A 26,044-nucleotide genomic window follows, 5' to 3' on the forward strand; every position below is an offset into this window, starting at 1 on the left:
AATCAGATTGAGTGCAAACTATGGTGCACAAGAATGAACAAACCTTTTAATAGCTTTAATCGGACAAATGTGCAAATTTTCAACTTCTATGAAAACTTTGTCGAGACAATGTGACTGTATGTAGATCCAGAAGTTGCCTGCATGTTCCCCTCTCCTGCCCAACTGAGATGATTGAGGCCAACAATTGGGAGAAGTGTGGTCAACAAAGTGTTATTACCTCAATAAAGGCGCAAATCAATAGCTCTGAAATGAACAAGCAGGCCTGCCAGCTACCGCTGTTCATTTAGAAAGGAAAGAGACACCACCAAGTGAGGGAGAACGAGACGGAGTGGGAAGAGGAGACGGATGGATGGATACAAAGACATTTAGAGAGATACGGGGGGTTGATAGGCTAAAGACCCGAACTCAACGGGACAAGCCGCGCATCCACCAGACACTCCGCCAGGATCAGCAAGGAGTTCTTTATCTTCCCTCTTGCATCTACCTGAGCTCTTCATCCCTACCTCCTGGCCACTTCCCTCCACCCGGTGCACATGTGCGCGTGTGGACTTCTTTTAGTGTGCTCTGCTCTTGTGGATGTGTGCTGGAAGTAATAAAGTCCACCCGGGGTTGACTTCGATCCACTGACCCAGCAGGAGGTAGGACTGGACAGCTATGATGGATCACCTAACCTGCTTCTGCCTCAGCCTCCTTTCTTCCCTCTATTCCTCTTTTCCTCCCCTCACCTACCCCTCTTTGCCAGTCGAAATGACCTTACACTCGGTGGAAGAATAAATGGAGCTGCTTTTTGTTTGTTGTTCCTGTTAATTATCTCCGTCTGCGGAAAATCTCCATAAACAGTCCCCGGCAAAAGCATTCAGAGCTGTTTAACTTTTTGCATTTTGTCCTGTTAGAAGTTATTTCCATTTTATATTACAGACTAACACTAAGTGGTTCACAGATGTGAAGTTGAAGGAAAATGGTACATAGTTTTCAAAAAAACAAACAATCAAAATCTTTTAAAAATATGGCATAAGATATGACCTCGACTGAAACACCTTTCTCTGAAATCACAGTTGACATTTTTTGCTCACTCTTTAAACTCAGTCAGATTGGTCGCCATTTGACTTAAGTCTGGACTTTGATTGGACCGTTCTAATCACACTTTTTTATTGTGGGGTTGCTGGCTCCTATCTCAAGTGGCCACCAGGCGAGAGGTGATGTTAAATCTCAATTAAGTGGCCAGTTCATCACAGGACAACACTGAGCAATACAGGACAAACAACTACGCACAATGACCAATTGACCCAGCAGTCACATTTTGAACTGAGGGAAGAGTTTGATCACTAATATTCTCAGAATCACTGAGATTTAACAATAGAATTTAAACTGACAATAAATTACAAATTGGTGGGACTTTAAATATCCAAATGTTCCAAAGGGTGGCTTATTAACAGGTGTGAGGGTGAAGTGGTCTGAACAAAAAGCATGCCAAGCTTTTTAAATTTTAGATTTCTGTGCAACCTTAACTCCTCGTGCACAACTGTGTGTTTTTCTATCACAGAAAATCCCAATAAAATAAAAACTTCAAGGGATAAGAACAGTTATGAAAGGAATTGCTCCATGACACCTCGTGCATTCTGTAGTCTGTCATGCATGTTCGACTGTCTCCAAAGAACTAACTGCGCGTGAGGACACACCGCCCTTTGCTATTTCTATGAAACTCAAGACGTTTTCAATACATCTCATGTCTTCCAGTTATACCACGTCAAACTCCTGTGGAATCATTTCACTGGGCAAGCAGTGGAAGGACGGTAACACGAGAAGAGTGCAGAGGCGCCGTACCTTGGGTAATCGCTCCTGGTCTCCAGGGTGTCTGGGGATGACCTTCTGTAATCTCTGGAAGCCGTAGTCTATTGTTGGCTCGTTTAGTGCTGAAATAAAAAAAACAAACAAACAAAAAAAAACAAAACAACAATACATAAATAAAGCTTTAAGTCTATGAGTCTTGATAAGAAAAAACACACAAGGTTTAGCCGAGAAACATGACAGGACGCGTCCCGGACACCTGACTTAATCGAGCGAAAACGTGAAACCAAACGTGGCACAAACGTAGGTATTCTCCGCAAGCTCTGGTGTGTGTCTTTGTTAGCCTGTGATGTAATGAATCTCTCTCTGTCTCCTGCTTTGGTGGTTAATAAAAAGACTGTCAGGAAACATGCGGGGGTGAATACATTTGTGTGCATGACTGTCTGTGTGCGTGTGTGTGTGTGAATCTTGAGGTCTTGCGTTGATCAGCGACTAATATAAGCAATTACAGAGCTTGGTTCCAATATAACAAAGGCTTGATCGCTCCGGGGAACAAGCTAAACACATGCACACACACACACACACACACACACACACACACACACACACACACACACACACACACACACACAACACACACAGAGTGAGCTCATCCTGACGGCAGGGAGAAAGCACTCTCTCTGCATGCTGTGGTCGTGCAACGGTAATTGAATATGAGAAGATTTACCATGAATATTTAAACATTAGAATAAATACAATGAAGATCTGAGGCATACAGTACAAACACTTCAGAGGAGGACTGCTGCTGGATAAGTGCTCTCTCCACATAATTCATTCCTAATGTACTGTCTCTGCCTTTCTCCCTGTCTCCCTGTGCTTCCGAACAGTCTTAGCTCTCTCCTGAGCCGCCTTGGAAGTCAACGTGAGGTCTTGTCTACTTTTCAGGGGAGCGTCCCTCCCTTCGAGGTTGCTGCGTCTCAGTCGCCCGAGTGCGCTCGGGCTCGTATTTGTGCCAGGAGACAAAGAAAAGCTACTATTATTCGCTGGGAATTGCCTTGGTGCGTTTGTCCCATCCGTCTGTTTTCCCTGTGGGTCGCAGCTTGGATGTTTCCTGAGGGCTGATGCCTCACTCGCCTCACATCTGAGCAGCCAGGCTGACTAGGCGGCCCCAAGAAAAAAAAAAAAAAAAAAAAAAGGCCCCCAGAGGGTATGAGTACAAGCTGTCCTGCTGGACCTCTAGTGATTTCACCATTGCTTCACTCCTATACACGCAACCACACACACACACACACACACACACACCCGCACACACACACACACACACACACTCTTGAACCAAAGACAGGAGCAAGAGTAGGTGATGCTCTCCTTTAGCAACACAAACATATTTGGACAGCTCTCCCTGTGGACTGCTCCCAGTAATCCATAAGAGTGAATGAAAGGAAAGGTGAATAGCTAGAAGCAAAGACGCCAGAGGGAAGAAAGAGCAAAAGTCCCGGTGCCAGGGGCAGGCTCAACTTCCCAAGAAGGACGCACATTAGAGGCTGCATGATCCGATGGATGAAACAAAACACAATGACACGATCGCATGCAACAAATACGGCGTGAATTATTGCCGGGGACAAATATTTGACATTACTTCCCCCATTGTCTGATCTCCGCAAAGCCTAAAGGAGGATTTTCCCTGGATTAGGACCCACCAGAGTCGGAGGAGAAAAGAGTGTGTGTGTGGGGGGGGGGATTGTTCCGGCAAAATCCTCTGTTTCGTCTCAAAGGCTTTTGTTTTTATGATGAATTTTTTATCAGTTCTGCTCAATGTGCCAAATGAGCCTCGAGTGAACAATAGCATAAAAAACCCTAGGACATACAGGATACCCCTATTACAAATAAAGACACAATTTTGGTAATTGAGAGAGGAAACTATATTGTCTCTGCTCGTTTTCAAGGGCCATAAACCAGAGGAGGTGTGTGTGTGTGTGTGTGTGTGTGTGCGTGTGTTTGTGTGTGTGTGTGTGTGTGAGGGCGGGGGAGACGAAGCACTTCGCTAACTACTTTTGCTCCATCTCTTTAGGGATTATTTGTTGCCTTTTTTATGCCCTTACAGGTGCATCTGCATGAATTAGAATATCTTTGAAAAGTTCATTTTTCTCAGGAATCCAGTTCCTGAGAAAAATGAGTGGTAGCCTTTTAGTAATTTGTTGCACAGAAAGTGATTCAGATCAAGCTACTATTTCTGTTCATTTTGATGGCCAAAAATTGAATTCCTCAAAATATTTGAAGATCACATAAGGTAAATAAAAATGAGTTTTAATACGTATATTTCATGAAATGCACAGAAAGGGAAAACACTGCTGACTTGACCGTTGTCCAGCCAGCATTTTGTAAGCACCCCTCATAAGGAAGGCATCCTTTAAAAAGGTATTGCTGAAGAAACTAGCTTCACTTTGCGCTCTCCTTGAAAACAAACCGAAATGTTTTGCTCATGTCTTTACTGTAGCAAGCCTTTATTGACATATTCTCCTGAATAACTTCTGATTAAAATCAAAATGTTGCTGTCTACAAGTCTCCTGTAAAACATATCCTTCACAAACTTGAAGTTATTTATCATACGGCCTCCCGCTTTGTGACTTTTCACAGGAAAAAAAAAAAATCACTGGTTTCTTCCTATACCACGAAACTCTCACTAAGAAAACTCCTTCATATGTACAGTAATGACTTGATACCAATAAGAATAGTTGATGTTTAAGTTTCATCTGGTCACTCTTCTTCACTTCCCCCTCTTAAAAATTCTTTGATAAAAATTGCCCAACAAAGCTGTACCTTTTGTTCAGCGGCTTGATTTTATTATGTGACTATATTTGCTATTTACTTTAGTCTTTTCTGGTGTTAATAGTCTAAAATTTTTCTCTCTTTTGTTGTATAGTATGGTGTAATATTGTTCTTTTCCAGCTCTTTAATGTTAATGAGAATTGGTTCTCAGTCGATCCGGTTGGATAGGTGAAAGATTTCTTTTGTGTTTGTTTTTTTGGACAATGAAATTAATTAACTTTTCAGTGATAATCTTGCAAAGATGAATGTAAGATCTACGTTCAATATCTTACATTTTGCAGCAGAAGTTAGTGCTAGAGGGAAAAAAAAACAACAACTCCTTTGCTTGAAAGAAAAAAAAAAAGGAGTGGTGGGCTTCTGCACTCCGGGATTCAAAGCTCCCACTCTCCCATACAGGTATATTTATAATCCTTAGCTGTCGCTCTCCAGAAGAGCAAATCAAAGCCAGTAAAACATAACTGCCATAAATAAATGAATAGATGAGCAACAGCCCTGGACTGGAGGGATTCACCTAGCAATCACCCACATCAGATCAGATCAATGCTCATGGAAATTTCATGAAGCCTAGAATCCACATCGCTTCATATTTCACTATAATAACCCACAGAGCCGCAGGGGGAGTGCGTACGAAGAGGTGAGGGGGGGAAGGGGGGAAGGAAGGGAAGGAAATAAAGCCAGGGTGTTGAAGGGGGAAGTGGGGGGGACTGGAGAGGGAGGCATTGAGAGGGTGAATGTTGGGTGCGTACGGAGAAGGTGGGAGGATAATTGAGAAATCAGAGCAGTCCAGTCGTCCTGGAAGCTGAAAAGTCAGCGCCCGGTTGCCCCGTCTCCGCGGCTTGTGTCACAGCGCTGTGTGTGCCGGGAGGTGAGTGGGTAGGGTAGTTGCAGGGTTAGGTAATTGGCTCTGAGGCTTGATGTTAACACCTTAACAGGCCCTCAGACGGCGGGGTAAGGAGCTGATCATATCACAACCTTCTGTTTCTCTCCCCCTCCTCCCTCCCCCTCTCTTCCCTCCCTGTCCTTCCCTCCCCTCTGCAGTCTCCCGTGCTCAGGTGTGATCTCATAAGCGCTGCTTGGCGATCGATGCCGCCAGTGGCAGGGGGTTCAATAGCCCTGAATTACGGCTTCATTTCTGCCCCCATCCCCTCCTTCCCTCCCCTCCTTTCCTCCTCCTCACACAGATGAGAGCTGCCCACTAACACCCCCATCCCACCTCCCCCTTTGCCTTCCTTCTCACTCACACACACTCACACACACACATAAGAAACACCCCCACCAACTACTCACAATCCAGATCAATACCTTACAATCTAATTTTTATCCATTTTTCCATAAACCCTGAGATTGCGTTTATTTGCAGAATCCGACAAGCTAAATAAAGCATCGCTTGAACATGTCAGGGAGACTAATGCGTGGCTGGAAATTCATACAGAGAAAACAGATGAGTGGAGCTTTTCGCTCCTAAAGGAAGGGAGAGGCTGAGCCCGACGGGAAGAGAGAGAGAGAGAAAGAGGGGTGGGGTGGGGAGGTGGGAAAAGATGGAGATTCTACAAATCAATGGAGGTGAGGACGCTGCTAGAACGTAAGCCCTAATTATCTGTTGCAAAAAGTGCATGTCGACAGTTAACAATACCTGACAGCTAGGAGCCTCACAGGGAGAATGCAAATTTAAAAAAAAAAAAAAATCCAGATAGAAACTGTGCGCTTGAATTAAGACATAATTATATAAAAAAAAGTAAGAAACCTTTCCCTCTGGTGAAGGCGGCTCATTTTCAGCAGGGTATAAAATAATCTACATCCAAATTCATTTACATCATCATCATCATGGAGCAGATGTTCCCATAATAAGAAGGCAGCATGCTAAAGAGGGAAGACAAGCCACATGGTGCAGAAAATTAATCTCAATCTCAAATAGAGGTGTGAGTTTTGTTGCAGTTAGGCACCAGGAATGTATGCGGCTCCCTCGGCTGGCCCGGTTTCCAGCAGCTGTAAGACTGGGCCGGTTTAATCAACAGCAGGCATCCGCCCAAGCTCAATAAAAGGCAGCATTCACAAATGGGAGCGGGACGAGTAATTGACCACCTCACGGTCGAACCCGGCTTTTATTGCCAGATGACATGTGCGTCGTCAATGCGATGTGGGGGCATCGCGAGTTTATATGTGGATGTGTTTATCTGCGGGATGTTATCTTTAGCCATGCATAAAAAAATAAAAAAATAAATAAAATCCTGCATATTTTCTGCTGAAAAAGTTGCATCGAATTAATCCAAGCTTTCCCTGGTTTGATTACAAAGTGAAACCTTGTATTGACAGCGCTTTGGAAAAGCATTCATGCCACTAGGACCTTTCCGATGTTACAATTACAAGCTTAATTATGCTTCCTTGAACTAGTTAGAGCAGGTCGCCGAGTGACACAGAACATGTTCATTGTAACGTTTTCATAAAATCATTCTCGGATAATACAATTTTAATTGTGCCTTTCAGAATTAGCTGTTTTTGGGGCCTCCTGTCACTTTAAATTCAAGCAAGCTGCTGCTGGCCACGCCCACTCAACATGTACATTTGCACTTCATAGCATATTTTTTTCTTTTACTGGCTCTAGTGGCCTTTATTTGATAGTTAATTGACAGGAAAGTTGGTAATGGGAGATGAGGAAAGACATGCAGCAAAGGTCGCCAGGCTGGGAATCAAACCTGTGACAGCCGCGTTGAGGACTAAGGCCTCCATACATGAGTTGTGCTTAACCCCTGCGCCACCACAGCACAACCTTAATAGCATCTTTGACCCTGAGTCGGATCCAGGAGCAGAAGAAGTGAAGCCTCCAGCACAACAATCAGAAACAGCAAGTTGTTTATGAATTGCAAGCCAACAACAAAACACTTGTCTTTTCCAGCAGCCATTGCAACCGGCACACAGAAAGCTGGGTTCACCTGCGGTTTCTGCTAATTGTGATTGAGAAACGACTCGTTTTCCAGACACCTACAAACATCAACTTCAGCTAAATATTTTACTGTTAAAATTTAGGAAAAGGGAAAATGTGGCATATATTGATATTCACCCCTCTTTAATCTGATACCCCTAAATAAAACCCAGTGTAACAAATTGCCTTCAAAAGTCAGGTGGGAACATCTGTTGATAGCACAACTTTTATTTGTGAACTCCATAAATGTGGCCTTAAAAAGTCTTGTTTTCCAAAAGCCACATAGGTAATCACTCAAAGATTGATCTGGTCAGACTAAAGTGAACTGTGTAAACACCATGCCTGCAGGTAAACATGGTGATGGCAGCATCATACTGAGATGAAGCTTTTCCTAAGCAGGCAAATATGATGAGAAAAATGAAGGCGCTGAACTCATGGCAGTTCTTGGAGAAATCCCGTTTAAAGGCTGTAAGAAACTTGAGTCTCAGTCAGAGGTTCACTTTTTATGAAGAGAGCCACCCTAGAAATACACCACAAGTCACAATGGAAAGCATTTTCATGAGGTGGTGTGGCCCAGTCAAATCCTTAACCTAAATTCAGCTGAGAGTCCCTGGTAAAATTTGAAAATCTTGCCACAGTCTCAATATCCAGTGAGAGGAATGTTGTGAAAGAAAAATTAGGGGGATGTATTTCATAAGCATTTCATGCAAATTTCCAATAAAATATAGCAATGTTCGCTATTATAAGGAGACAAAATGCGGAAAAGTTCAAGGACTGCGAATGCTTTCGCAAGGCACTGAGACCTAGCGTTATTTTGGAGTTTGTGAGAGCATCTTCATGCTTGCATCACACCCCTTGGCATTATCTATGCTTCCCAACAGAACATGCAGTGTTCTAAAATGACAGGCAACTGACTGCCTGAGCTTCCTCTACTCCTAAAACTAATTTAGAGCTCAGAAGGCAGAAGCTCCGCAGAGACGGGGGAAGGATGTCAGCGGCAGCTGGTTTAAATTCTCTTCTTGACTTTTGTCTTTTTTCCTCTCGCTGTCCCCGCTCCTCCTGGCTGCGAGCTGACTGATGTTTCCACCACACCTAATCTGCACTCATTGCTGAAAAACCACCCCTAATGTTTGCGTGGGCGCGCGTGCGTGCGCGTGTGCGAGCGTCACCGGCAGCCCTTAATGTGAGCCAGCAGAGCCTTTTAATATCAGCAGAAGCCGAGGTGGAAGCGGCACACAGACAAGGTTGCATACTGAGGAGGGAGGGGGATTGCCTTTTCAACGACACGGGCGATTCATCAACTCTCCCAATCTGAGGCCGGCATTCCAGCCCTGCACACAAGAACGTGTGGACACGTGGGTCCTGCTGGTGGAGCATTATCGCCTCGTATTGCATGGAGAAAAGAAAAGGGAGCGCTTCCTTGATGAATGTTGCGACGACCCAGTGAAGAGGTGATACTCAAGCCAACATGGAGTTGCATCTGTACCCAGAGGAGGAGGAGGATGTAGATGGAGGCGGTGGGGGGGGGCAAGCAATGACCTGATAATAAGAGAGGGGGATTAGGGAGAGCTCTCAGCCCCAGAGGTGGGTAAGGCAGAGGGCAGAGAGTGGAACAGAAGAGGGATAAAGGGATAAAACGACAGAGGAAGAGCAGGGATTGGAAAAAAAAACAACAACATTCTTTTATTCTTATCAGTGGATAGCTTAATTGCCTTTGATGATTCTAATTGAAGCTTTTGGAAGTCTAATGACAGAGGAGTCCTCAGAGACGGCAGGAAACACATTACTGTAATAGCTTCTCAGCGATTCTCCTCTGCACCCAAAGTTCCCTCAGTTGTCCCGTCTATCCAGAGCGACAGTCCAATTTTTGTCCAGCTGGTGGCTCTAGCTGCGTGCTGGAGTATCGATAATCATGCAGCGGAAGGTGTGCGGCAAAGAGAAAACACAAAGAAAGGGGTTATGAGGGTAGCATGTTTGCAAAGCAGCAGTAGCAGCAGTATTGGGTATGTGTTGACTTAATTAGGTCTGTGAGCTGCTCGCTTTCCTCTCCTCAGCAGAAGTTGATTAGCAATGCCAGCTGTCCCCAATGTAATTCGGAGCGTGCACACGCGTGCGCGCACGTGGAATATACGAGTGCATGCGAGTCTGACGCTGCTGGGCTGCGTTGATGTGTGTTGATGTGTGTTTATGTGTGCGCCGTGGCTGCCAGCTGCCACACGGCGCTGCCAATCCTCTATGATTAGTACCCACTGGCAACTGGGCTCAAACTGGTGCCAAACAGACCCAGGAGGGTAACGTAGCCCACGGTAATCCTCCTCTCTCTCTGTCGTCCGCTTCTCCTCTCCTCCTTCTCTCGCATCAATTTTTTATTTTTTTTTTTTGTGTCTCTCACCCCGTCGACCATTTCTGGCTCTCGCTCGCGACGCTAAACGAGAGCAGGCTCCTTCTCCCCCTCGCGGGAAGTGGAACAATACAGAAGGTTGGGAGAGAGAAAGGTACAAATACCCGCTGAGGATGCGCAGCAGTGGCTAAAAAGGAAGTGTGAGAAAAAAAAAAAAAAAAGTCAGGCTGGGATCTGTGCCTCGCCACGGTTGACTGTGCCCTTGTGAAGATGTTGTTGTTGCTTGGCAAGCAGCTCTGTGGCGTCCGTGCTAGGCTCCAGGCGGATAACCTTGCAGCCTCTCACCTGTTGAGAGTCCTCTGTGCACCTCTGTGGCGGCCAAGAGGGCGGTGAGAGCGCGCAAAATTAGGGAGAAAGATGAATCCGCTCAATGTTTTTCGAAAAACTGAACGTGACGTTGTGATTGGACTGAAGATGGCGAGAAGAATGCAGGATTTGTCCGTTTTGGAGATGGACCAAGGAACTTGCTGTTGATCAAAAACCGGTGACCGGCTGGTCAATGCCCAAAAATCTGATGTCTATGATTCAGTGAATAGAGCGTATGTGCCAGGTTGCACTTCTGAGCAGCACACTCTTTAATATGAATGCTGACACAGAGGTTTGACAGTGTTTTCACTGTCATTGAGCTGTTTAAAAAAAAGCCAGTCAAAGAACAGAGATGAAAAAGGAAACCTAATCTTCTACGGGATATATAGACACAAGTCTATAGATTTGTAAATGTATTACACTCTTTTGGAAGTTGAGGCAATAATCTACATTTTCTAGAAAATAAACACTTAAGATCCTTATTTAGTAATGGTCCGATGCTAACTGCAGTAACCCCTAATATGAGCCGATAAAGACAGTTTAAAATGTCAACGCCATAAATCATTTGCCTTTGTTTTAAAACAATAGTAAACCCCCCCCCTTTTTTTTTTTTTTTTTTACAATGGCGGCTCTTTCACACACTTTGTTGCCTCCACAATAGATTTATGGGAGGAGGGCTAGAGAAAAAAAAAAAAACCTCTTTTAAACGCCTATATTGTAATTCTTAAAGACAAGTATCTGCAAAAAGAAAAAAATAAACTGTACAGAAGGGTCAAAGCTTTAAAATGAAAAAGAGATCGGAAATTGGTCACAAAATTGTGATTGGATAATCTCTGGCATTTATGAGTCCCACATGACTGGTGCACCAAAAGGCCGAAGGCGCACACAGACACTCCTGTATGCACTTCCTGTATACCCACACAGCTCTGTGTGTTTGGCAGCCTGTGAGGTGTTGGACAGCTCTGGCATGGCAAAGGCTGCACACCCATCTGCCCCTCCCGCCCTCCCTTCTTAGTAATGCAGTTACTTTTCAGCACGCGTGTGCCTCGAGTACATATGTGCAAAGACAGCAGAGCGTCCGATTGCAGCCTTTACCATAAATCCACGTAGCTGTGACTGATGGTTGTGGATAGATAGTGTTTTTTTCCTCTGTAATTAAGACACAAGATGTAGAGAAATGCATGGCGACTCGCACGCTCTCGCTCAGTTATGATTTTGTCAGATGTTGGCAATTCCAGTTGGGGCTTAGTGCCTAAGTCTATCAGTGGTTGAGATTACAGACAGATTTATGTGATTCGCGGGCTCCCCAGAGGACCTGCGGCCTCGCACTGGTTAATCACTGCTTCACATTCGCTCCTTCCCGCCGCTCTCTCACCGCACTGCTACATTTTTCAACGCAACACCAAAGCTTTTTGCACCCCTGCCGATAAAAAAAAAAAAAAAAAAAACGGCGTGAAACTGCTTCCGTTTTTTCTGAATCCCGTCTTCGACGGGGGTTAATTCTTGATAATCCCACTAATCAAAAGGTTAAACCTCCCCCCTGACCTTCGCTTGCTTCATAAAAGAGGGAAAATTCCTTTTCTCGTCAGATCAGCAGGCTTTTTTCTTTTCACTGAATTATCGAGTCGCCTTATTGAACTTTGAATTGTCTAGCGTGCATGTTTTTCTTCTCAGCACGGCGAAAGCACATAAAATGCACAACCTCGACAGTTTCAGCAGATACGGCCAAAAGGAGTGTGTCTAAAATAAGCCCGCGTGGGAACACGGTTTATCTGATTGCGCCTCGTCGTTCCGCCACGAGTTAAATCCCGGATGCAGGCAGGATGCGGCGTTGGTCGACCGCGTTATTGCGCTGCGGCCTGGTGTCGTTGTCGTTAGTGCATCAGTGGTACCTGTGTAGATGAAGCGTCCAGGTGTGCCTTTGCAGAACTGTTTCGATTTGTAGGACAGCGTGACTTCCACCACCCCTGGGATGTGCCTGGGCGGGGTCTGCACACGGATGGCGTGGGGAGTGATCAACTACAGAGAGGGCAGAAGGGAGGGGGGTTAATGAAATGAAACTTCATATCTTACCAGCCGCTCCTGGGAGTACTCTTGGATTGTCTGAGCCCCTCTTGTTTTGCAGCTTTGACTGTTTTTTTTTTTGTTTTGTTTTTTTTCCGGTATAATAAGCCTGAAAATGATGTGTTAGCGCCAAAGCCCTCAGGTGGCCTCATAGCCCAAGGCAATGTCACTGTGAGGCTTAGGATGGTTATCAGCGCTGACATGGGCTATGTAATAAGGATTCAAAAGCTGTTATCTGTTTATGAATAAAACACACTTTTTCCTCTGCTCGCACCTATTGAACAGCTTAAGTAAGTGCATAATATGCTTGTCCCCACTGGCCCCGTCTCTGTGTCTGTCAGCTGAAGCCATCCAGCCGCCGTTAGCCACATGAAAGCACAAAAAGGCTCACTTAGTGAGGCTCGCGTCGCATGCACGTGTGCATTCTGAAGGGTCTTTGAAGGAAACGGTATCATGACAAAGCGCAGATGAGACCTCATTGAGGGCTGGTTCTCTGCAGCGAGCTAGCACTCAAACGCTAGGAGCGCTCAAAAGCTATCAGTGCCGCTGCCAGCACTTTAAGCATGTGGATGCATGTGTGCGTTGCTCTTAACTGTCCCTTTCATTCCTCACTTAGCCAGGCTTTCATTCCACCATTGTCTGCAACCCGCCTCCCCCACGTCCCTCCCAAACTCACCCCCTCAGCGAGACAATATAGGAGCTTTTTATAGAATTATTCCTTTACTAAAGAGAAAGCTGTTTAGCTGCTCTGCCTTGCTGACCTTCAGTTTTTACACATACACTGCATTTACATTTTAGTCATGTGGCAGATGCTCCTTACAAAGGGATTCGTCCTGCGCGGCGTGCACACGCGTTTCAAGAAAGCGTTCTTTCAAACGCAGCCTAATAGATGGCAGGTAAGGAAGGAAGGAAGTGAACAGAGAGCGGCGCAGACTGCAGCCTGCTGCTCAGATTTTAAAATGGATGTGAAAAGTACTTACAGTTTGAAGTTACTTATTGCTTTTAATTGCTTATTAATCGTTTTGTTAGTGTTTCTTGATTGGTTCTTTCAATATTCAAGTTGTCGGTGTTTGTTTTTCTCCCACATAGTCAAAGTCAACGACAAGCAAAGACTTATTTTTATCTGTTCTCAGCAGTAGTGCGTTAGCAGAATGACTGCATGTAAAATTATCACTAATCGCAAATAAAGAACTTTGACACAGCTAAAATTACTGGCTTGGAAATTCAAATTTTCTGTGAAATACACCAAAAAAGGGTAATCTTACCAATGCATAATGTCCATCATCTTATTCTGCAATATTTTAAATTACTTGATTTCTATCTACTGCTTCAAGTCAGATTTTTATGATCTCTTGGGATTAAGGTAAAACAGATTTGGATATTTTTGGAGCTGATTCCACGCTTATTGTTTTCCTCTTAAATGTGTTGATGTCTATTTAAAGAGAGGAAAAATAAATTGTGTGGTTCAGCAATAAAAATACTTTAGTAACAAATTAATAAATCCAACAAATCCATTTCTAGAAGGAAGCCTTTAGTTAACATATAAATGTTTATCAACTTAAACAGTGACGGATAAATCTCATATTTGCTCTAAGATTAATCTCAGCACCTTTCCCATAAAATAACTGTAAAAAATATTTTCTTATGTGGGATGCTACGTAAATCTGCCAAGTAAATATTCTCAAATTAAAAAAAAAAGAAAAATGCTTCAGTGTGATATTATTTAAGTGCAATATATTTTTGTAATGACAGGTGAAGTGTGAAACAGGTAACTCACCTCACTCCAGACAAGCATTGTTCCAAAAATGACTTGGAGGCCATCGAAGAAGTTGTCTCCGATGATGATGACCGTTGCGCCCCCTGTTGTCCAGCCTTCACTGGGACTGATGGCTTTGATGCTGGGGGTTGCTGGAAAACAACAAAAAAAAAAATTCCCACATCACAGATTAGATTCTAACAGACCGAAAACAAAAGATCAGAAAGGTTTCTGCCACCGGTGCCATGCATTGTCCTCCTCTCTCTCTTTCTCTCTCTCTCTCTTTCTCTCTCTCCATCGTCTTTCACACACTCTCAGACACACACAGATCACCCCTCGGCCCTCTCCCAGGGGTCGGGGCGTGGACGTGGAATTCTAATCAGAGTGATTATACGCACCCCGTTATTAAACATCACCTCTGCCCTGCGTGTGAGGGCAGCGGTGGTGCGCTTGTTTTTATGACACGTGGCAAAGCGTGCGGGCGTGTAAATGTCAGGTGTGCTCAGTGTCTGATCAAAGGGCACGCGACCGGGGAGCAGAGCAGAGCCAACAGTAGCTGTGCCCCCTGAATACCTCTGCCTTCATTAACCAAACACTTAGCTCTCGCTCCGCTGTGTGTGCAACATAACTGTGTGTCAGTTTCCATCTCCTGGCCGGTGGAGCCTCTCTGAACACACGCTCCTGTTGGCATAAATGTTGCCGATTCGTACGGTGTGCGAGTTTCCCCTTGCAAGAACGTGCACAAAAGTATTCAGACTGCTTGAACTGTGTCCCATTTAGTTGTAATGAAAGTAGAAACAAATGTATTTTATGGTTATTTTAGGCCGGTGAAAGTTATGCGTAATTGTAGACTGGAAGGGAAATGATATATGGTTTCACCTTTTCAGTAGGAAAACAAAAAAGTTTCTTCTGACTATGTACTTATGAAGACCTTTGAGGTTTAAAGGAACAAAGCAACCTTACTGGCCGTTCAGCTAAGCTAACAGAAGCCCGCGGTAACCCTGAAGGAGATTCAGACACCGACAGCACCGGAGGAAGAACTTGTTGACAGGATAACACATCCTTTATGGAAGAATAGCATGAAGGAGGCTTTTGTTGAAAGAAATCCATGCAGGGGACAAAACAAACACATTATAGAAGGTACTCTGGTTAAAGTAGACCAGATGTCTTCATGTGGCGATGGCATTATGCTGCATGGATGCTTTTCTTCAGCAGGGACAGGAAAGCTGGAGTTGGTGGAAAAAAGGCTGAAGCAAAACCAGAAGGCAATGCTTTAATAAAACCTTTTAGAGAATACAGAAGTCTTGACTCTCTGGGAAAAGATTCACCTTCCAGCAGGAAAACAACTCAAAACAGGAGCCAAAGTTATGCGTTGGAGTGGCCAAGTCAAAGTACAGATCTCTATTAAATTGTGTCAAGACTTTTAAAAAAAAAGACGAGCGCAGACTCATTCAGATCCACAGAGCTTGGCATTTTGCAAAGAATATTGGGCTTTTATTTCAGTCTGTGGATCTGCAGAAACTTGCAGACGTAGCAGCTGCGAAACAAACTGACAGTAACCATAAGCACGCCACTCTTTTTTACTTCTGAAAACATTTCTCTTCCACTTCACAACTACGCATGAGTTGGCGTTGCTCCATCAAGTATCCCCCCTCACCAGAAAAAAATAAAAAGAAGTCTGCGGTTGTGACATTACAAAATGTTACATCTGCAAAGTGCCGTTACCGTCACAATGGTTTCAGTAGCTTCTCCTCTATTTGCTTTCGGACCTTATCTGTCCATGCTGTGGACTCGGAGATTACTGAATGTGATTGAAGAAAAGATCGGCACTGAGAGGAGGGGAGAAAAAAAAATACATGTTTATATAATCTAAATCTCCTCTCCTTAACAGATATGCAGCTTGTCAGACATGTTGTAATTCTGCAAAGCGGCATAATCCACTTTAGACTAGGCTGACTTTTTTTTCCCTCCCTCACAGCCCTGCCTTTGCTCTTTGCCTGACTCCCTGTTCTGTTGATCCTCCCCAACAAGCTGGAGTGATATTTAGCCCCCTGATACGCCCGCAGAGATCAGCGTTTGCCGAGCAGCAATCTGTGGCCGTAATCACGGCCCTGAGATGCCTCCCCTTTCACAGCCGCTGATATTATGTGCCCTCGGTGTGCATGTGTGTGTGTGCACTTTCTTTTTACGTGTGTGTGTGTGTGTGTGTGTGTGTGTGTGTGTGTGTGTGTGTGGATTAACCAGATGGTGGAACGTGAATCCATGTGATAGGATTATACTTTGGGGTGTTCCTCGGTGCCATCTGTTCGACTCTATGGGCTGCTCATCTATTACTGCTTGAAATGGGCCCCAAAGTCACGGATCCGCCACACATATGCGGCACTGGGATCGCACTGCTTTGTATCTTTTCATCTCTTCTTTTTGATACACTCCTGCCTCTTCCTTTCATGGAAACTGCGAGCCGCCTTTTTCTACACCTCTCTGTTCTGTACTTTCGCTCCGTTTTGTCTTCCTTCAGACTCCCTCTCAACGGGAGGAACGGGGAAAAAGAAAAAAAGTCAGAGGTGAGGAAATTCCCAAACAAATCTCTCTTAACGGAGGCGACATCTGTTACGGTGGCGCGTTCCGCTTTCGGTGCGAGATCCGACGCCTCCAACATGTCTCGTCTTTGCGAACTTTTCTAATCGACTGTGAGACCGGGCAACGGAGGGGGGCCAAGTGGTCCACTTTGTCTCCGGAGGACAGTCATCAGAAAGACTTAACCGTGGCATTCAATCGTAACTCAATCTACTCCAGGCGGTCATTTAAATCCCTTCTTAGTTTTGTCGTCATTATCATCCCTTAGGTTGACTTTCCTCAAAGAAGAGAAAAAAATATGTTTCTCTTATTTAATGTCTGGGAAATCGAAATGAGAAAATAACTGGATTAGGGACTTGGGAATCAGTGCAGCCTCCTAAATCATACGCACATGTCATTATGAAGTATTAAAGGTTTGGGTTTGACTGTGAGTGCGGGCGTGCGTGTGTGTGTGTGTGTGTGTGTGTGCGTGTGTGTGTGTGTGTGCTGGTTTTTTTTTTCTCTCTTTTTTTTTGTTATGGGTGTGCTGGCTTGAAAACCTGAGGGATGGAGAGTGATGGAGGGCTAGAGGATAAAAGCAGGTCTCCAAGGAAATAAAGCCAGTGTTGGCTTTAAGCAGAACAGACCTCATAAGACACATAGTGCTTATGTGAGGCAGAGTAGAAGGCCCAGAGGCGCAGACCTGAGGGGAGCAGGCCACATGGGAGAGACAAGAGACTCTCGCGTGTTTCCACTCGCTCCTTAGCTCCAGTTAGAAGAGAGGAAAGTGAAATCCAGGAGGAAACAGGATGAAGATAAGAAAGAAAGCACATGTTTAAGGCATTGAGGAGATGAGAGGGGAGAAAGGGAAAGAGGGGGTTGAAAGTGGAGCTGGATTTTTTTTTAAAGGGGAGGAAGAGGATGAGAGAGGAGGAAAAGGAAAGAAAGAAGGGAAAGGCAAAGGAAGGAGTTTTTTCTTTTATTTTAAATACCGTGTTCCAGGTAGGACGGAGTTCCTTCCGAGGGGTCCAAACGTCGAGCCCGCCGACCGTGTTTGGAGTTGTTGTGCACAAACATGTTGTCAGACACGGCCAGGACGTGGCCCTCGACGCTCACCGTAGTAGACACAACCACCTGAGAGAAGGGAGGCCAAGGAAAACAAGACAACCGCTGAAAACTTTTGAAAGCAGCTCATTACAACTTCAACATTATCTATAGGATCAACTGCAGACTGCATGAAGATGTCTTTTCCCCCTGAAATTTAGGTTTTTAAGCAAGTCAATAACCAAATAACCAGTTAATAACATAGAAAGGCTGTGACCACTTCGAGCTATCTGATGATGCTTTTACCCCTTCATGAGGGTTTCATGAGATGGGCAAACACAAACTAGTGGACTTGTGAAGCGGAAGGAAAATCAAACCCAGTTTTCAACATTTTTACAACAAAAGCTCTGAAAAGAGTGGCTAATGAACTTATAGTTACTTTGTGGAGCTAACTTTTGCTGCAATTAAAGCTGCATGTTTGTCACGTATGACAAGTTTTGACATGGAGACATTAGGGTTTGCCCGTTCTTATTTGCAAAATAGCTTAAAATCAGCCAAATTGGATTGAAAGACTTTGTGAGCATCAGTCTTCAAGTCTTACTTTAACTTTACACTTAGATTTAAACCTGGACTTATTGGCCTCTTCAACACATGAGGATGCTTTTGGATGCTGAACCCTATCAGGATTTACTCCAGTATCGTTCTGTATTTAGCTCCCTCCATCCGTCTGTCCATCCATAACAGGACTTCTTTTGGCATTCATTTTAACAAACACTTTCTTCTTGCCACTCTTCCATAAAGGTGATGTTTTTGGAGTTTTGGGAGTGCTTGCAAGCGGTTGTCCTGACTCGCATGTGTCATGGTCTTCATAACTATGTTCTTTCACAAATGCTCTCTAATGAATCCTCTTTATTTTATAAGAGTGCAGATGTATTTATAACAAAATTAAGTAACAATAATGAAGGTCTTGTTTACTAATTTGTTGACTTTTAGCTGCAATTTGTGCTCTGGATTTCACATGGGGGGTATCCGGATAAACGGGGCTAAAATCATGCCAGATATTTAAAATTTAAAGTATTATTTGTCTTCCACTGTGCAATGATGTCCAAATCTGAACTGATCCCACTAAAATGCACTAATGATTCTGATTGTGAAGGGGGGGGGGGAAAAGAAGTGTAAACTTTCAAGGTGTATGAAAAATTAGTTCATCGTGCATTTTCAACTTTCCTCGGAAGAGACGCTTTGCACGCCTCGCTTGCAGCGTTCTGTTGGAGCATAGTGTTTTACGGTGTTCTACAACAGGACATCAAATGCTTCTTGTGTCTGCCACACAGTCACTGTGAAGCCCGTTGCATCCTGAGTGAGTGCAGAAAGCGGTCGGTCACCTGAAAACGCCTCATGTCTCGAGGGTTCCCTGCGTTCTTCAGGCAGTTCTGGTTGCACTTCAGGAAGAACTTGAGGAAGAACCTGCGCGCGCACGAGGAGAGAGACAGAGAGAGAGAGAGAGAGAGGGAAAGATCAGACGAGCCGTCGAAAGACTACCTGCGAGTCCTTAAAAGAGATGCCACTGATGAATGACAAAACACAGATAAAACTAGAGGCAGACGGGGCTCTCGCTCCATCTGACACTCCTCCGTCAGCTGCTGGTGACAAGCGCAGTTATTCCTCAGTAAAACCTTCGCAGAGGCAGTGACTTAGACGCAACCTTGTGTATCAAATCGCCGAGCGTCTGTCACGGCTCGCCGTAAACTCACCGGGGCAGATGTGCCCCCCCGCCCCCCACACACACACCTCATCACCCCCACCGGTCCTCAGGCTTTGCACAGCCGTGTGACGGAGGTTGAGCTGTAGCTACTCTGCAGCACACAGTGTTGCCGCTCCTGCCTCTCTCAATCTCAGTGTGAGAGACCACATCAACAGCACCTGCCATGCATTATTAATAGGCTGAGATGGCAAGTATGGCTACCCACATCAATACTTAATGAGGGAGGGGAGGAGTACAGGGGAGAGTTGGGGTTGTAGATGGGGTGGAAGGGGAGGCGGGGTGTGAGGGAGGGCGGTCTGGTCTGGAAAGCAGAAAAAGAGGAGTGGGGGCAGTGGTGGGTGGGTGGGGGGCGTCTGACAATTTATTCCCTCGCCCCACCCCGAGGCTTGAGACCTGACAACTTCTTCTGTAAGTGAAACTGCAGTATTGTACATCTCCTCATTCAGCCTTCTGCGCTGGCTGTCTGGCTCCATGACGAAAAAAAAAAAAAAAGAAAATCAAATGAACCGCAAAAATAAACAGCACTGTGTACAAATAAACAGGAACCCTAAAACAGGGGGAAGAAGGGGAAATAGAGGTGGGGCGGGGGGTATAAAACTACATTTCCCACCCCTTCCTCCCCCTTCCTCTTCCTCCTCCTTCTCCCCCCTTTGAGGTAGCTCAAAGAAGTGCTGACAGCTGAAACTGCTTACAATACAGATCTCCAGCAGCCAGAGAGAGAATCACTCCTTTGCTCAGCTTTTCTTTCATATGTCTTATTTTCTCCCCTCTGTTCATTTGTTATGGCTACGATTCTGCACTGGGCAGCGCGTTTGGAGCCAAGCTACTCGGATATAATCGAGCGCACACACACACACACACACACACACACGCACGCACGCACGCACACACAAACACACACACACACGCACGCACGCAGGCATGTCAGGAAAAACACAGCGCCCTGGACAATTGCTTCATCTAGTCTTAGGAAAAAAAGAAAGAAAAAAAAAACTAACAAAAAAAGAAGAAGATAAATGGACGTAGCAGAGTTATGTCTCATTTCGAGAGGCCGGCCTACTGCTGTGTGCATTACAAGCATCTGATGTAACACAAGAACTCGCGGTTATTCCCCGACAAGTTTTAAATGCATGACAGCTGGCTGGTGGTGGATGCTCCTCCTTGACTGGAGAAGAAAAAGCCTGCTATGATCTCAATAACAAACTCTTTACTCTAATGCTTTATGTCCCCCCCCCTCTTTTTTTCTTTCCTTTGGCTTCTTTTTTATTTTTTTTTATTTCTGTTGTGATTTATAATCGTACTTGCACAAGAGGCCATATCTGAATGAGACAGGGAAGGGTGGGTGTGTTAGGGGGAGAGGGAAAGAAATGGCGCAGAAAGTGAAAGGAGAAACCGATTGAAAGATAGACAGAAGGACGAAGCAGACAGTACGTGAAATCCGAAAGGAGAGACAGACCACCCTCCTGTATATTTTAGAAGCTGTGGGCCAATATCTCAATAATTCATGAAGTGGAGAGATGTTTTTTTTTTTTTTTTCTTTTTCCTCCAGCATGCTGTTAGACCCCGCGGACCGAGGGTCTCCCAACTTTCTTATCTCCTCAAGGTCAGAGAGCAGCCTAACAGACAGCTGTGGACCACATCCACTTGTCCGACATACTCCACCTTCCTCGCTGCACCTCCTGTTTAATTCATCGATTCCGCTTGTTTCCCTCAACGGCCCTCCTGCTCCTTTGCCCAGGCATCCATGATGGATGGAAAGATGGATAAGTGGAGGGAAGAGAGTTAGGGTCACTTGAGTCAGAGGTGATGGAATCAGAGGGTTACATTTGGAAGAGGAGTTGGGATGAGACCCATGAGAGGATAAAGGTGAAGGAAACACACCAGGTCCGTCTGATAGTTTTGTCTTTTTAACATCCCCTTATGTGTGCATGCCCTAATGTTCTGGTATAAAAGATTGAGGTCGTGGTTAATCATTTCAGGTCGTATTTGCACGATTAATTTGACATTCAACGGAAAACAAATCAGAGAGAAAACATATTAAATCGCTACGTTAGCAAGGTCAGTTAAGTATTAAACAAATACTTCACTGATTTGTTTGATTTAATTTCAACATTAAGTCTTTGGCATCGCTACCTGAAAACACTTGTCCATGCTTTCCTGCCTTAAGAGAGAACATCACTTGTTCACAATCCTTTATCCACAGATTTTCTGTCAGATTTAGTCTGGACTTTGGATAGACCATCCATCTCCAAAAAAAAAAAAAAAAAAAAAAAAAGTGAACCTATTCTTTTGTTTATTTTGGATGAGCGGTTCAAATCAAATCACCGAAATTATGACTTTCACTTTTAACTTTCCACTTCTGAGATCATCAGCGAGTGCTTCTGTGTGATGAAGTCGGGATAAAGGAGCAATGTGCGCTGATGCGTAACAGCAAAGAGATTACCATACGGATTTAAGGATAATCTGATTGACAGCTGACGAGTAAATATGTGCAGATAGCCGACAAAAGCCCGGGATTCTATCCGGTGCTCGGTTCAGTGCCCAGTAATTGTTGTATTTTTTGCTGCTTTTTGTTAATTAACTGAACAAGGCAAATGGGCAATCAGTTTCACAAAAGTCAATCAGAACCTCCCTGTGGTGCGAGAGTAGGAATCACCTGTTTACACAAAATGACTCGATTTCAGAGCCAGATGAGGAAGTGGTGATAACAAAAAGGCCCAGGTTTTGTTGTCACCAAATCCCCTATGAGCTTATGAGCAGCTAAATCACTGAGACATGTGACAGAGTGCTGAACGCTGTGCAAAGCCAATGTTTTTTTTTTCATTCTCATTTTGTCATTGCACTCACTCAATATGCTTAATTTGCTCTCCCTTGTGAAGGCCTCCATCCCACTTTACTTTTTTTTTGGCTCTGTCTCACCTTACCAACTCAAAAAATATATTTTTTTTCTGACGAAAAAACATCTGTAGAGTTTCATCCACTTGTATTCAGACAACTTTGATCTTATAGCTATAAAAAAAAATCTAGATTTTGCAATTGGTAGGTCCTTGGTGATTCTAGAGGAAGACGTTCTTTTCAGATGAGACCCACACTGAAATTTATGGGCTTAATACCACTGCACATCATACCTGAACACGGTCTCTGTGGGGAGGTTTTTCTTCAGCAAAGACAGAGAAGCTGGTCAGAGTTGATGGAATGATTGACGGAGATCAAAACATGGCAAAAGATCGAAGGTTCAACCTACAACGGGGCAAAAAAACCCTCGGCGTAAAGACACAGAATTGATCAGATCAGAGCAAATTCATTACTCTGAAAGGCTCAATCAAAGTCTGCAGCAAAATCCAATCGAGCATTTAGAAAATCGATGTTTACAAGCACTCGTTATTGGGCAAAGACAGTGGAGACGTATTTGAAAAGAGCTGCAATGCAATGAAATGTAGATATTTTAATAACCGTATATCCTTTTTGTTCTACTTCTCTATTATGTGCTTCTTGTCTATCACATCAATTCCCAATAAAAATGCTCTGAAGCTGCATTTTTATTGGGAAGTTGTAATATTAAAAAAAAGGGGGAAAAGTTCAGTCTGTTTGAACACTTTCTCAAGCAGACAAAAATAGTTTCAAAAAACTTTTGCACAATTACAACCACATAAACACAGAATTTGGTTGATAAGTATCGAATAAAGAAAATCTTTTTTTTTTCCCCAACTCTTTTTTGTTCTTATTTTCTCCAGAATGTGTTTCCAAGTATTAAGGCTTAAAGTTTTTTTTTATTTTCACTTTGTTCTTTACACTGGCGTATTTCCTCATCCTTGCTTCAATTATTCCCACTTCTTCTTTGCATTTGAAAGTCTCGCTGCTTTCGAGCTGTTAAACCCGTGCAGGCAGATATTACTGGTGCAAATTGCTGCACCGGCTGGATTAAATGAAATAAAACCATTTCGCTCTCTCGTAATTACCCCTCAAATCCAGAAATGGCTGCGGAAGTGAATTTGTGTAAATAACTGCTTGGCCTCTTCTAGCCTCGTGGCGTAAATTTGCAACAGCGGGAAAAAAAAAAAAAAATTATAAAAAAAAAAAGCAAACGCAGCCGGTCGCCGTGGTAATTTAATGATCTCACACTTTCATCATATCATAACCGGCATTATTTGTCACTTTGGAGCAATTAAACACAAAATCACCCCCCTGCCCATGCAAAACAAAACAAGGAAAGCAATTATAACACAACTTTTAAGTAATCCCTGTAGCATCTAAATAATATTACTGCAGTGATAAAGATCGTCTAAGCGATTAGCTAACAGCACGGAAGCCTCCGAGGGACAATTCTGTTATATTTTCTAATAATTTTCCTACATTAGCCACAAATGAGGAAAGGAGTTGTTTTCCTTGTCAAATTCAACATGGATGACTTCAGAAAAACGGCTTTGAGTCGTTATTTATTTCCCACCCTCCTCCCTCGCTCTGTTAATTTTGTTCTGATGCGCTGTAAGAATAAAAAGAAGAAGAAGAAGAAAAAACCCTGGCACAGTTGATGCTGTAACTCAGCCCTCTTTTCTCCTGCCATCCATTTCAGCTGTACAGATCATCTCCACGAGATACGCTCTGTGTCTGGCTCCTAATATGCTTCATGAGGTGTGTAATTCACTGTGCTCCGGAGGGGAGCCATTTGTCTCGAGGGTTAACTAAGTGACACAACAGCACTTCCCCGTGCCTGTTAGCACCGCGGGACATGTTGAACCGATCCAGGCAGGTAGAAGGAGAGACACTCCTGCACTTTGGCAATTAAGCATTAGGGTACATTAAGGGAAATATCTGTCAGCATGTGTAAAGTGACAGTATAGTGAAGTGTGACATTCTAGCAGAATGAAATCTCTTCCTCAAACTCTTGCTTTGAGTATTTTCTTTGCTTCCCCCCCCTCCCCACACCACCCAGCTCCCTCCCTGTGTTTCATTTCTCATTTTCTTGCTGTTCCGGGCTACTCTTTCTTTCGCTCTTTCCGCCATGCATCACTGACACTTCAACCGAGAGCCTGACTGGCTTGTTTTTGTGGTGACCTGTCTCCCAGCGAGAAGTATATGTTTAAGCATAGAAGCACACACTCGTGTCCTGCACACATACACACACACACACACACACACACACACCCCCACACACACACACACACACACTAATTTAGGGAGATTTATGAGCGGGGCCTTGCACCAGGAGCCATGCAGGCTGACCCCAGGGGTGCAGTGGGGCACTGATAGGGGCCGGGGGCGGGGGGCCCTGGCTCCACAGTGGGGGGACATTAATAATCCAGAACCAGGTCTGTCTCTGGGTCTGGTCCTCAGCCTTGGACACCAGGCTGGAGCAAACTGCAGTGGCCCACTTTCGATATGAAAGCAGACAAATTTGGTGGTACCACTAAAAAGAAAAAAAAAGAAAAAAAAACATTTTTCACAGAAGCGACATTATCTCACGCTGGAAAAAAAAAATACAGAAACCGAAATCCAATGTCAAGAACAACATCTTCTATCATATCTCCTCTTTTTCAGCACAGCCCACTTATTTTCTTCCATATAATTTATGGGAAAAGACTCAAATGGCCATGTTGGACAATTGATGCTGACAATGTTTGCGTAATTTTCTGGCTAGCAGACTTGAACTTAAATTTTTTCATAGCGATCATTCTGCCATTTGCAACAACTTTACTTTATTGCAAGAACAGCTTATTTCAATTCAAGGCTTTTTTTTTTTTACACATCTTCACCAACTCAACTAACCCTAACCCTATCCATATCTATAGACTGGAAAAGAAACATTCATTTGTATCTCACTTTAACAGATAGACACTGAGAAATGAATAAATATCTAACAACGGGGGAAAAAAAAGGACGATCACAAACAGCAAAGTGTAAGGACAAAGTGAAACATGCTCACACACTTCACTTCATTCCTTTGGAGTGCTCCTCCTCAAAGTAGTGGTGGGCACCTCTATATTGCCCTCATGTCTATCTTAAGTGTCATGATTTATTCAAATAGAACATCTCAATGCGCTGAAAAATTCATTCCCGGCTCACTCCGCGCGCCGTCCCATCCTCCTCTTTATCTCCGTGATGTGTGTGCATGTCTTGTCAGCTGAATTTGTCCCCATCGTTAAATATTTCTCAGAACAAATGGACCCTGGAGGGAGGGAGATGGTGGGTCAAGGGTTGGGGGGGTGGAATCCGCGGTGCATCTTCGGAGTTCGGGGAGAGAGGCCTTGCTTAGGGGAAGAGATTGTCCCCTCGCTCTCCCTGCTACTGGAGCTCCAGTCTCAGCTTGGGGACAGAAGTCCCAGAGACACTTAACCAATTGTGTTTCATCCATTTGATCCAAAAAGGATCATTCAAAATTCAGCCGAGACATCTTTGAGGGAAGCGCGGGAAGACCGGCGGCGAGATCTCGCCATCTTGAGAAGAGGAGACCTTTGTTTAGCAACTTGTAGCCTGAAAACGTGCCTACCTGTGCGGTGATTGGGCACCTCAGCAACATCGACTGCAGGGGGGAAATGTGCAACTAAATAAACATCTGTGCATGTGTGTGTGTGTGCCTGTGTATCAAAGCCATGATGTATAAGAGCTTGTCTGGGT

At 44.2% G+C, this 26,044-nt stretch overlaps 1 protein-coding gene across 2 annotated transcripts in view; it reads right to left on the reverse strand.

The window, feature by feature from the left end:
- The window catches only part of ebf1a (EBF transcription factor 1a), a 78,300-nt gene that overhangs the window by 14,714 nt on the left and 37,542 nt on the right, over positions 1-26,044 (reverse strand). For both annotated transcript variants that reach the window (XM_088009724.1, XM_088009725.1), the window contains exons 7-11: positions 19,050-19,131; positions 17,613-17,754; positions 14,086-14,216; positions 12,137-12,263; positions 1,825-1,913 (exon numbers count right to left, since the gene is read on the reverse strand). In XM_088009724.1, the coding sequence (XP_087865850.1) occupies positions 1,825-1,913; positions 12,137-12,263; positions 14,086-14,216; positions 17,613-17,754; positions 19,050-19,131 (571 nt within the window). The remainder of the gene's footprint in view (positions 1-1,824; positions 1,914-12,136; positions 12,264-14,085; positions 14,217-17,612; positions 17,755-19,049; positions 19,132-26,044) is intronic.

Source organism: Poecilia mexicana, unplaced genomic scaffold (assembly GCF_051168715.1).
Source record: "Poecilia mexicana isolate PSO_F unplaced genomic scaffold, ASM5116871v1 scaffold_10, whole genome shotgun sequence".
Taxonomy (NCBI): Eukaryota; Metazoa; Chordata; class Actinopteri; order Cyprinodontiformes; family Poeciliidae; genus Poecilia; species Poecilia mexicana.